The sequence below is a fragment of the Gopherus evgoodei genome, chromosome 11, assembly GCF_007399415.2.
Source record: "Gopherus evgoodei ecotype Sinaloan lineage chromosome 11, rGopEvg1_v1.p, whole genome shotgun sequence".
NCBI classification, from domain to species: domain Eukaryota; kingdom Metazoa; phylum Chordata; order Testudines; family Testudinidae; genus Gopherus; species Gopherus evgoodei.
Window position 1 is genome coordinate 45,938,302 of NC_044332.1, and position 14,024 is coordinate 45,952,325.

General features: G+C 37.2%; 1 protein-coding gene across 2 annotated transcripts in view; it reads left to right on the forward strand.

Moving 5' to 3' along the window:
- The first annotated feature begins 332 nt into the window (after positions 1-332).
- The window catches only part of FIGN (fidgetin, microtubule severing factor), a 109,800-nt gene continuing 96,108 nt past the window's right edge, over positions 333-14,024 (forward strand). Inside the window, exons 1-2 of one of the 2 annotated variants that reach the window (XM_030580267.1) lie at positions 333-542; positions 1,293-1,462. In XM_030580267.1, coding sequence (XP_030436127.1) covers positions 1,438-1,462 — 25 coding nt within the window. In that variant the 5' untranslated portion in view covers positions 333-542; positions 1,293-1,437. The remainder of the gene's footprint in view (positions 543-1,292; positions 1,463-14,024) is intronic. The other variant, XM_030580268.1, reaches the window with a different exon arrangement.

The following is a 14,024-nucleotide window of genomic DNA, read 5'->3' on the forward strand; positions in this document are numbered from 1 at the left end:
GCGGGAGGCAGCGGCTAGGGATGGAGGTGGGGATTCCAACTAATTTAGTTCCCGCTTCCCCCGCTGCCACAGAGGAAAGAGAGTGAGAGCGCCCGGGCTGCTTTGCCATGACCTCCCGGCCACCTCCAGCCCGTGTTTGCGTGTGCCCCTGCAAGCGGCAGCAGTCCCTGCCAGTAACATGACCTGTGCGGCCACGGCCCTGTGCAGCGCAGCCATTGAGCTCTCCCTGCACATGAATCTCCTGCGTGTCTCCCCCTCGGCCCTTTGAAAACTGATCTTTGGCTCTTAGTGTGAAAGTGATTTGAATTTGGCTCGGCGGCGCTCTGCGCAGGCGTCCAGCTGCTGGCATGCTGGCTCCTTGCAAAGCAGCTGTTTTGGGTTTGAAATTCCAACATGGCAGAGGCTGCAGTCAGTCTTCCCTTCAAAAACTTGGAATGATTTCAAATCATAGGCACCTTCACTTAACCCGAGCCCCCATTCATCAGCAAACACAGCGGATCGATGCTACTCTAACCTATCGCGTTCTCGTACCAAACCTGCAGGTAAGACGATCCTTTGCATTTTTCCAGCGTTCATTAAAAAAAAATAATCTTAAAGCTATCCAAGACAGACATATATATATATTTTTTAAAATCGCCTGCTTGTGCCTTAAATATTTAATCTGATTTGCAATCGTTTAATATAGTAAATATTTCCAGCCTGCTTTCCTACTTGTAGTCTGGAAAGTACAGATATACAATTGCAGTGCATGGTTTTTTTCCTCCTTGATCATTGCCGACAATAGTAGGGAGATTAAGAGTTCGCGATTGCAAGATCCCTTCCCACCTCCTTCCTCTAACTGATTTATTTTTAAGTTTGTATTAAACATAATAAAGTGCAGGTAATGTGGGACTACGCTTTCTCAGGGAGCTAACTTCTACGTAAATAAGTGCAAATAAGAATTTCGTAGAACAAAAGTTGGGGTTAAATCGCAGTATCTTAGCTGGGGGAACATGATTATGTCAGAGGAGCTGTTGCAGTAAAATGTAAGCATATCATCTTGGAGGGGGTACAGCGTGGTGGGCGTATTGTTGGCTTGGAACGGAGAGAAAGATGTATAATTTAATGGTATATACAATCCACTGATCCTATTACTATCCTCCCTGGAGCTCTTGTTAGTTTCAATGGGAGTGAGTGAAATTGACATGGACTTGCATTCCTGGTCATGTGCTTTTTTTCCTTTCTTTCTTCTCTTGTGATCTGAGATCCCCTTTTTGTTGATGTTGCTTTCCCACTTAATTATATGCATGTAGGTTAAATGAATACCTGACGAAAGGGCCCACGTTTCAAGGCAGTGACATTTGATAGCTGAGAGGAAAAGTGGCTTTAATGAAAAGCAACCTTTGGAATTCCTGCTTGTGAAAAATCCAATTCAGCTTTTTGTGCTGCCAGCAAGAAATGATCAGTAGCACCAGTGTTTATGGTATGTCCGTTTTGGGATCTACTTCCTTTGCATCTAAATAGCAAAGACAAATTTAAATAGCATGATAAAGCACTGAGGAATTTGCATGTGAATATGACTAGCAATAAACCTAATGTTTAATGGTAAATTTTTAACTGTGTAAATAAGCATTTTTTCTTGCTGTCATTTGGTTATCATTTTAGAATTAGTTTTGTCCATTGTATTGATCTCAGTTGTAAACCTAAAGTTGCATGGTACTAGCAGTGCACTATAAATACCACCGAACTCAAATAGTATGTAAATTAGTAAAATTCAGTGACTAGAGAAAGAAAAACGCTTAGTAACGAATCCACACACACCTATATGTCTCTGTATATACACATACACACGGCTAAAATACAGTATTTTTCTATTTCAAACTAATTATATTATTGACTGTTTTTCTGAACTGCAGCTGATCTTTCTCCACTTTTGGCGTAATCAGTTCCCGCAGGTTTTAGCTGATGATGGAGGAGGAAATGGTTTGCATGTAAACAAAACAAAAATACAGTTGTGATCGATTGTTTATTGTCGATGAGCAGGATATTTTATGCTAGTGTACATGTGTCTGGCTGTTATTGCTTTATTGTTAACGTGTAATAGAATGAAATAATCAGGCACTCAAATTGACTTAATTTTTTAAACCTCTCACTCTCAACCCCCCAGAAGTCCCATCTGCCTCCCCCACTTCACTTCCCAAAAAAGTCAGAAAAATGAAGCATGGGGGATTTCAATAGACCTTGTTGCGGTGCAATATGTACACTTCCAGATATGCAATTAAGGCTAGAGCAACAGAAACAGCTATTAATCTATTTTGTACAAGCAAAGGGTGGTGGTGGTGGTGGTGGTGGGGAGATATGCTGACTTTTAATAACATGTGATAGTAACAAATAAGGATAGAGAGAACACTGGGGAAGGAGGGAATCTCGAGTGTGTGGTGGTTGATTTCTCATAATAATGCATCTGAATGCAAGAAAGGGATTGAGAGAGCAGTTGCACAATGTACACTCCTATTTTGGCGCTGTAGGTGACTGTGTCTGGTGTGTGTGTGTGTGGACTGGACTGCTATACAATGGGGATGAGCTAATTGAATTTTGCATTTGGAACTTGTTGACTTTAAAGCGATCAATAAGGCAACTGTTTATTTCAGATGCACCTAATTTGCCCTGAGAAATGTTTTGAGGAGCGAGAGGGGGGCACAGCTTTTTTTTTTTTTCCCCTTCTCCTAGAGCTGTTGGAGCGAATGTGATTGCCAGATGGGAAATTTCCCTCTGTGATGTTAAAGCTGTAATATATATTCAGAGCAGATTGGACTGCTGCTTGTGATGAGGAGGATATTACATTTATAAATTTTAAATCGGGAATTGGACTGTATGCTCAGAGCTGAAATTGGATGGTGTGAACAGGTGGATATTTCAATGTGATTCGTGGATGATAGTAGTAATAATAATAATATCAGAAATATGTAATTAACATAGTAGTGCTAGGCAGTTATGTATGTTCTAAGGCATTTAGGTAAATATTTTAAGATGTGCTTTGTTCCCTAGAAAATCCTTACCTAGTTTGTGTGTTGTTTTTAAAGCCCACTCTTAAGTGAAATATTATCAGTTACATGTCTGAAGAAAAGTTTTGATACAATTATTGTTGCCAGCAGATGCACCTCCTTTCTAGTTTTTGTTTTGCCCAATTATGTGGCATGACACAGTCACAAACCTGAAAGGCTGGAAAGTGGGAACTAGTCACACTTGAGCAGCTCTGCTGTTGCAAATTAAAAGTGTTTTGTGGTCAGGAAATGAAAACTACAATGTCTCTTTTGAACAAGTCGTTTATCAAGAGAAACATCTATCAAGCAGCGACTTGTCACATTGATACTCTAAAAGTTAGATTGGAGGTGGAAACTGCTTTGATGTTTTTTTTTATCCTACATTTATAAAACTGAAAAAGCTAAAGAGATTAGGACCAATATAAATTTAAAAATCACTTCTCTCTGGGTATGACAAAACCAAAATTTTGTTACTACTGCACTGTGGTACAGAACCGAGGAAAATAAGGAGGTATCAGATATTTGTCATATTTTTTTCATAATAAAATTTTAACTTTGAATGTGTGGCACATGCATTTAAGTTCATACTTATAAAAACTTATCTGTACGTTCAGACATTTTATTAGGCATGCTTTCTTGCTCAGTAGTGCAACTTTGCTTTCAGACTGACAGACCTTTTCCTTGTTGCTATTGTGGTGCTGTTTACAAAGTTTTGATGGAAAAAACAAATCCCAGTTTTCTGCCTTCATTTCAATCTTGCGTTTCTCATGCTGTATTTGTCATCCTCCTCACATCCCCCTTCATGTAAAGTTTCTCCTACTGCCAAGGTGTTTTATGGCAAGTAAAGTGGCATTTGGATGGCATAGCTTGCAACATACTGTATTAGGGGTCTTCTTAAATTTATCTTCCCCCTTTTCACCTTCTTTCTACTGAGATTTTTTTTGTTATGTGAGCCACATTTTCATTCTCACTGAAGTACTGCAGTTTTACTTAAAACTGCAATAACTGTACATTCAAAGTACCTATCCAGTTTATTTTCAATGATTGAACGAACTACATCAACTAACTTGTTTTCAACTTTTTCCTTTACTTCATTGTGCATGAAGTTATACAGATTATCAAGGAAGTTCCTACATAGGTATTTTAAAAATATCCTTATTTTGGGTAAATAGGGCACTTTGACCTTTTCTCTCTCTCGCCTTTTCTCTCTCTCTCTTCTCCCCCTCCTGCCTCCAATAAAGTGAGACTAATGCTGCTTATGGCTGCTTGATATTCCATATAGCTCCATTTGCAAATAGGCAGCAAACAGAAGCGTGGTGGGAGTTTTGGTGAGTGTTATACTTGCTAATTAATCATGTTTGATATGAAAGAATAATAGCATGGTAATAAAGCCTCATTGTTGTTTGATGTTTGTAACAGGATGTGACTCCTACACAAACCTGGTGTTCCCCCCCCCCGCCTTTCCTCCCCTAATAAGATACATATAGTACAGGATCCAGTTGTTTATATTATCCATTGGAACATCTGTGAAAATACAGGGATATCTGCTGTCCTAATTGTAGTAGCATAGAAAGATTTTTTTATCAATATTTTGCTCACACAGTTGTCAGTGAACAAGACAATCTTTAATCATTAGCTGTTGATTTTTAAAGACTTCTACTTTTGAGCTGAGTCAAAAGTGTTTTCTTTCTATTTTTTCTTGATGTACATCTAAAGGTAGCATTTTTTTATACCAATCAGTAAAAAATGGAACTTCACAAACTCTTCTGCAAATACTTGCTCATGTTACGAACACAGTATAAAAAAAATAAATGAAAAAAATATTCCTGCATAGATTATACATTTGTACTCCACAACATTTTAAGGTTATCTGTGATTTTTGTGTGGGTTTCATTAGCAGTTGCATACAGCTGCAATCCTCTTCCTCTGGTGTTGTTCATCTTTTAATTTATTAACTGTACAATTATTGAATTTTTCATCATGTGTAGATTCAGGTAGCAAAGCTTGAACTTCAAAACCTCACTTTCCAACTTAGACTATTGTATGGTTTAGGAAAATAGTTAAAAATCTGTTTTTGACTATATGCCCTACATGTGCTTTTAAAAGGGAGTCTCTAGATGAAAATCAGTCTGAATGCTTACTGTCAATAAGTTAAACACTTGTATGCATATAAGAAGTGTGAGATGTAAAGACTGATCTTCTGCAGCCTTAATCATTAATTAATCAGCTAATCTGTTAATTAATGATTAGGAATGGTTTTGATGGTACAAAATCAGCATGAGAGCTGTGTGTGTGAAACATTGTATGTTGTTTTTAACATGCTGGTCTAATGTAGCATTCTCAGATCTAATAAGAGAAATATATTTGGCTCTTTGCCCTCAATCAATATATCCCTTAAGAGAACAAACTTCACATAATACTTTTATAAAGTGCCAGATTTATTACCATGGAGTTGATAAATTTAATTACTGGAATTTTACATTGATGTATTATTTTGGGTGTTTTTTTTGTGATTGGAGAATATTGTTCTGCAAATATTTGAGGTATTGAGGTATACTGTTGATTGAGAATACTTGATTAATCAGTAGTTAGTCACTGATAAGTTAACAGGCATAAAGATAACACTAGAACGATCTGAAAGTCCTTTTTATTATTGAGACAGCATATGAGAAACAAAATAATAGTCTAATTTTCATAGTGATAACTTTGAACTGAAATTGTAGCTATTGCGCCAGATTCTTCGTTTGTACAGATTGGCATCAAAGGACCTGAGCATCTGGCCCACTTTTTTAAATAAAATACCATTTTTGACCTATTGAAAGCTCCTTTTGAAATCTGAAATATAAAAATATATGGAAATTTAGATACTCATCTGATCCAAAATGTATAGCTATAAAGTTAACTTTTAAGAGCTGTAAATTCAGGATTGCATATCCCTGATATTGTTTCAAAATATTACCATCTCTAGCAGCAAGAGTTTATCCTTTAAGTGAAACATTATCTTCCTTATAAGATCACTTCAGGGAATTTAGAATGGGAATAAGCTTGGAATTTTCTCTAAGTAAAAAATAAAAAGTCCCAATAAATAGAGCTAGGTGAAGGAATGTCTTTCAAATTGAAAATCATTACTAGAGTATTTGATTCCATTTCAACATGGCATCTGACCTTTTACCCTATTTTAAGGTTGTGTGAGTGAGAAATATACGCACAAAAATATCTGATGCTTCCAAATTCTTGCAAGCATTCATTTTTGCACATTCGCTCTCTAAATCCCAAAACATCACAAACAGTTTCCTCACTCTAATCTGTATCCTTAAAAGATAGTGGCTAGAACAGAAGAGGAAAGGAAAAAAAAAATCCAGCTGCAATATGCTACATTCCTAAATTCTACAAATACAAAGTCTCATCCTTCAAGGTGCCCTTAAATAGCTGACATGCATCTGACGAAGTGGGTATTCACCCACGAAAGCTCATGCTCCATAACGTCTGTTAGTCTATAAGGTGCCACAGGATTCTTTGCTGCTTTTACAGATCCAGACTAACACGGCTACCCCTCTGATACTTAAACAGCTGAGACACCGCAGGAGGTTTTTAAGAATCTGAGAGACCTAAGAGGTGCTCAGCACCTTGCACAATCTGCACATTAAAGAGAGTGTGTATACTGTGTTTCGTAGAGGGAGATCTATATTTGCAGTAACCTACAAACTAGTATGGTGCCTTAACTCTGTGATCTGTAAATACTTGTTGATGTTAGTAAGATCAGCTTTTTGACCATTGAGGATAATAGTGAAAAGAGATATAGATGGCTGATTTGGAATAGCACAGACTCCTGAAATTGAGAGGGAAATTAGATTTGCAATTTTCAGTTTTAGGCTATGAGGAGTATCAGAAAGTAATACTCTGGATTAACATTACTCGCAGTTGGGCTACAGTGATGAGAATTTGAATTTTTCTGTTTTTTTGTATAGAATTATGTTGCTATGATGTGTTTGGCACAGATAATATGAAAATAAAATATACACATTTGTTCATAAGGTACTAGTAGCTATACCTGTCAAACTACTTCAACAACACTAAACAATTTGTAATCAGATCTGTAACATTTCTTGCTGTGCCTATTTAGTGTTTGTATAATAGGATGCCCAAAACAGTTTTTTTTCCCCTTTGTTTAAATACAGGAATAAAACTTAATGATATTTCAATTTAAAATGTTTTGCATATTGGGGAAAAAAATCTCATCTCCGTCTCAGCTATATTTAAAAATAATTAGTGTCATACCAATTGCATATTTATCTTTTTAAAAATAGCATGTTTTTAAGTACATAATGCAAAAGCCCATATTAATACATTATTGAAGTAGCAATTTCTGATATTATTAAATCATGTGAATACAGTTATGTGTTTTAAGAATCAGTACAGCAAATACTACCACTGTCTTAATTTAATTTATTACAATACCAAATTGTTCCTGTGAAATAGATATTTACCAGATTATTTCAGTGTAGCAGTACATTTTTGGCCATGGAGGTTCATTTGCCCCACTTATAATTAGTGTTGCTATTTTTGTAACCTTTTCATATTCTATTTTGAACATATAATCAATCCTCCTATGGTTTGTTTTTTAAAACAAGTGGTTTATTTAGGTTTCATATGCTTGTTCCACAGCTCACCTTATATACATACCGTGCCTCACAATGAATGGTGGCATACACTGCCACTGCATCCAACAATTTTTGTGCAATATTTTGGAATGCATGCACATGCAACCTGATTATAGTTTGGTGGTGACAAATGGGTTTCAGCAATGTGCATGTTGTTTGCTTTCATACTCTAGCAGTGAGAACATGCATTCAATGGGACTTGGTCATCTAAAATTGTTTTTTCTTACATTGTATTTAAACTTTTTTGTATCATCTGTTTTGATAAATACCTAGGAATTAATTTGATATACATTTGTAACTCCTACTAATTCTAATGGAAGTTGAAAATATATACTTATGGGGGGAGAGTTGGGGATAGATTTGCATAAGTATTCTGAGCAATAACTGTAAACTGTCACCTAAAGGTACTTCTTCCTGATACATTTTGGAGTGTCAGATGAATAGTTGTGTCGCCCCTTTTTAAGATATTGTAAATGACTTCATCATTTCCCTTCTCAGCAAGATTATCGTCTCAACTTGTCTCCTGTATCCCAGAATACAAGCAAATGGGTATCGTTAATGAATGACAGGAGGGTTTATGCAATTAGTTTTAATTCTTAATTAATCAAGTTAAAAGAGCTGTTTATTTCTACATTGACATTTGTGCTCAGTACAGCTTATGTTAAAATAAGTGTATTTTGGCTTATAGATTGAAGGGGGGAGGAGAGTTTCCAACAATTGTTTAATGTTGCTGTGTGACAACAGACGGTGTGACGGGAAAAGAGGGTTATACACAAATATAATCAGTCTCTTACAATAGTATCTGTATTGACATTTTGACTGTTGTGAACTGATAGTACTGCTATATAAATGTGTGTGTGACAGCTATGCTTGTGGAGGAAAAGTAACCTTTATCTGCAGTAACATTAACCGTTCAGTATGTCATGTTAAAAGTGTGAACTTTAGTTTGTTAGGCTACTGTCACCACCCATTCTAAATTGCCCCATCCCCTCCTCAGCAACCTAATTATTTCAGCCTCCTGTGTTGACGTGTAGAAAGCATCATTTAGTCTAGGCTGGGAGAACAAGGTTTGCAGGTATTGACTGATATAAGGTATCACATTGTGATACCTGAAACAGATTTAAAAATAAAGTACTGTATCCTTTTCAAGTCAAAACTGAGACATACTGGAAGGTCCAGGAAGAATGTTTCTGAACGCACCTTGAAGGTGCACCATTTATTTTCAAAAGAGATATCTCTCATCACTCATGGATGGCTCCACCATGAAGAGACATATCAAAAGAGCTCATAGAAGTAACTATTCTTTTATGTCCTCCAGTACTTAGACACTTACAAGATTGTTTCAGAAAAGGAAAAGAATTGATCCTATTTGAAGCCCTTGTTGTTGGCCTTTTTGTGGACCATGTACTGTATACAGAATTGTAAAAATAAATTCTTCATTTATTGACCTAATTATTAATAAAATTCTGTTTCCATTGATTGATTATTCACATATATGAGAACCTAAAAAAAAGTAGTGTAATGTTGCTGTATAAATCAGCACAGTTGGGATCTTACGTGTATCTCTAGAGGGTAAATAAATATATACATGAGGGTCTAGTAAACCTCTACCCCAATATAACGCTGTCCTTGGGAGCCAAACAATCTTACTGCATTATAGGTGAAACCACGTTATATCGAACTTGCTTTGATCCACTGGAGTGCACAGCCCCGCCCCCTGGATCGCTGCTTTACTATGTAGTATCCAAATTCCTGTTATATCGGGTCGCATTATATCAGGGTAGAGGTGTACTTTCTATGAAATTAGCTAACAAACAATATTATGTTTTCATTATTATTTAAAGATCTATATGTAGTTTGCAAAGAGGAATTTTTAATTTACGTGATTGCCTTATGTACATAATTGAGTAAGACATAAATTCAAAATTAAATGAATACACGGTATCCTTCACAAATGCAGAATCAGATTAACATTTCTGTAAATGTGAGAAAATTATAGAAAATGAGTGAACTGTTTCTCTCAGCAATTCAATCAGAAAATCACTACAGTTTTGAACTTGCAAGACAAATACTTTTTGAATATGGGAGCAGACTATAAACCACTTACTAACTATGCAGTTGAAAATAAATTAAACAATGACTTATCTTTCTATAATTTTATAAAATCTGCTTTTGTGTATTTATCACTGTTAATGCAGCACTGAAGAAAATATACACATATACTCACAAACTTGAAATAAATGTAAAAACTGTATAGGTATTCTGTCTTAATGTTACCAACTAAGTAATCGTTTACATCTATATAGAGGGTGATTGATAAATCTTAATTACATAAGTATTTTAATAAAGGAAAGGCATAAATATATTTTGGAAACTGTTCATGTAACAATCTTGTGATTCTTGATTTTTGTCTTGTTAACAACACTGCTTTTTTAACATTTCACAACACTATGCCACACAGTGGTTTGTCATAGGTGTAAAATGTACAAGGTTTTTTCATTCTTCATTTTCACAACTTGAGCAGTAATGCTAACTGAGCTAGTACTGTACCATAATGCTGGTGTTGAGATTTTTCAGCCCGTTTTCAGATTAACGCATATGGCATTGCTGTTTGTATAAAGCCTTCAAAATGCTGAACATCTGCAAATCCCACTGGCTTCAGTTGTAGATACTTGGCACCTTTCAGGATTTGGCTTTTGGTATGTCTGGTGATAAGAAATCTGTCAATGACACTGCCATCTCGCAGGCAAATTTTAATATACAGTGTCTTTTTTTTGAAAATTGAGATTGTATAGTGAGTTGAATTGACACACCCTTGATTTAGATGATCTAGATCAAATATAGCTAATGCAAATTGTGCATGAATATATGCTTATGCAGATGATTTTTTAGCAACTGTAACCTTATTAGGCTTATATGGTTTGAACTATTAACTAAAGCTGAAAGGGTTATAGTGTGATATATCTTCCACTCACTGGACAACTTCATTTATATCATATAGAATAATGGTAATTTTCAAAGTCGGACTTAAGTAAAGGGAAAATATTTCAACTGAGTCCTTCGTTCAAGTAATTAGCAGAATATATCTTTCTCAAAGGCACATCTGCTCCTTTAAATTAGTTATAGTAGAACTATTGCTATGGTTAACTCTGGTTAAAAAATAGTCTTATTTGTAGTGCACCCTCCTGTCTTTGTTTTGATTAGGTACAGTTTGATTCTTCCCTCTCCCTCACCAAACATGGAATACTCTGAGGATCATGGGATGTTGTCTCATGTTAACTTAGGAAGTGCAATTTGGGTCTCTGATTTTGGCTGGCTCTTTATCAGACTTGCTGAGTTCCTTCAGCTTCCATTGATTTCATTTGGAGTTGGCAGTTTGCAATGCCCTTGGAAACCAGGCCTTGGATGGCTCAAGTAGAGCATTCCAAAATCAGAACTTGAAAAGTTTTGGGCTTGATTTATAAGATGTGCCTTTCTTGACATGCCACAAATGGGGTTTTCTCAGTGGAACTCAGAGGAGAATTTGACTCCTAATTTTTGGGATGTAAAAAACAGAGCTAAAAAGCAGAACTCAAATGCCCTTGTTGTTAGTGAACTTACAGTGAGTGTTTAAAGCTGACTGTAATTCAGGAAGCGTGCTTTGGTTTATAAACCTAAACATTGCAGCTGACGATGGTTTTTCTAATTGCAGAAACTTTTCCTGGTTTTACTTCTTCCTTTTTAAATAATTACAGGCATTGTGCTCCTTAATGGTGCATAACTACTACAAAGATAAATGGCCTAAAATAATGAGTTTCTAATAATAATCAGAAGTGAGTTAGGTTAGAGTGAATTGGGTTCTATATTGAAACCTTGTAGCTGTGCGAAAGTAAACCAAGGTCTTGACATACATCTGGAAGAGGTGAGCTGTTTCCAAGCTCTTTACAGGCAATTACACAATGGTGTGTGTATTTGTGTGTGTGTGTGTGTATATAAGTCCACATCCACGTCCCTCCCCCCATTTTAAATACTTTAAGAAGTGATTCCTTCATTATTCCATGTGGTTGCTGTACGTACAGATAATAGTGTCTAGGGATACTGAAATATTTTTTAAATTGCAACCAAATAATTATCTATGCTGTTACACTGGAAAAGCTGGATCTCCTCAAGTGACTTCATTCCCTCCTTTTCCTTTTCTTTTAAACCTAGTATTGTGGGTTTTTATTTTTATTATTTATTTTTTTACAGTACTGAAGGGGTTAATTAAGTAAAAGTAGCATAGCAGAGTGAGCAGCACTTTTTTTTTTTTTAACAAGGCTAATGGGCATTTTTAACTAGTTGTCACTTTGCTCTTGAGTTAAAAATGAACTTCTTTTTGGCATGAGCACTGGATCAGCTCGAGTGGCACAAGAAAGGGAACAAAATAGTTTCACCCATGATCTAGATTTACAGACATTTTAAATCACCCCCAAAACCCTTTGGGGTGTGAATGACAAAGCTTGTTTATATGTTCTCAATTTCTCTGGGCCTCAGTTTGCAATACCATTATTTAAGCCTGGCTGATGTAGAGCAATCTTTGCAAAATGGGAGTTCTCCATTTCTTTCAAAGCAAATCTGTTACTTTCCCTGCTTTCCCCCGCCCATTGTGAAAGCCTTTTATATTTGAAAATTAATAAATGCAGGAGAATATGCTGTGCATCTAAAGGCCAATACATTCTATGAAGTCTCATAGACACCATTACCAACATTTATGTAACTCTGTCCTTTGATCAAGTATAGCTGGCTGACAGCCTGAGAGCATAGGCCTACGAGGTCCAGATCCACACCCTCGTCGTGGGAGCTCTGGGCACGAGACCAGCAAGTGGGATGCCAGCAACCACTTCCTTCCCAGGGGCAGCTTCATCAGGTTCATCGACTGGCTGTTCGTCCACTGTGCCTGGCTCAACTGCGTTCCCTCAACAAAGCCGTCTGTCACGGAAACTGGGATAAACACTGCAGGAAGTGTGGCTATCCCAACAAGACCCTGCCCCACGTCCTGTGTGGCTGTAAGCACCGCTCCGGAGCCTGGCAGCACCATCCAGAACCGGCTGGTGAAAGCTGTCCTGCCGTCCCTGGTGAAGATCACCGTTGACTCCACCATCCCTGGAATGGACAGCCAACAGCGACCCGACATCGTCGTGACTAGTGAGGAGAAGAAGAGGATCCTCGTGGTGGACATCACGGTGCCTTTCGAAAACAGGTCCCTGGTCTTCCACGAGGCCCGGCTCAGAAGATATTGAAATACATCCCGCTGGCCGACACCCTAAGAGCCCAGAGCTACGAGGTCCAGATCCATGCCCTGGTCGTGGAAGCCTTGGACACATGGGACCCCTGCAATGAGCCGGTGCTGAGAGTGTGTGGAGTTGGTTGGTGCTACGTCCGGCTCATGAGACAGCTTATGCTGTCCAACACCATGAGGTGGTCCAGAGACATCTACATGGAGCACTTCACGGGACACCATCAGTACTGGGACGACTAAACCAGACTGCTGGTCAGGGAAAATAACCCACTTCCTCCCCGGACGAACCAAGGGACGCACTCCACCCATGTACCTATTCGCTACAACAATGCTGACTTGTTGTAGTGAATAGGTACATGGGTGGGGTGTCTAAATACATTCTGTAGGTGGCATACCCAAAATCACTTATTCACTGATGCTTTAAACCCCCACCCCCACCCCAATCTGGGTCTGTGCTGGTTATGTGCTATGTATGTATCTTGTGAACCTTGTAACTGATACTTGTAACTTCTTATAACTCAAGCCTGACCCCAGATGTACAGTACCTTTCTTCTTAACTTGTGTAAATTTGATTTTGAATATTAGCTTTAATAAAAATTTTAAATCTGTTTCATTTAATATGTTATATAGTTTACCTGGTAGAAGATCTGGTGTAATGACAGAGGGGATAGACTCCATGATCTAATAAATCATTTCCATCTCTAACTAAGATGAGTTGTGTTGGTTTTTTTTTCTGTATGATCATAAACTTATTAGAAACTGACAACCTCTTAAAAACATCCTCACTGGGTGCTAAGCTGTCTGGATATCAGTAAGCGGTTGTATTCATGATAGGTAGCTTTATTATGAGTTGCTGGGAGCTAAATTGCAAAGACCTTATGACTAATTTTAGTTTTCTCTGCAACTACTTACTACTGGAATACAGAACCACTGGATATTGTTCTGCACCATTGACTTAGCTATCTCATTGTTAATAAAAGGACTACGTTGAACTATCATCAGTAAGATTGGATTTTTGGAATAGAGGTTGGGATACAATACTGAGGTTTTGAGCTGGTACCTGTCAATAGAAAGAATTAAGAA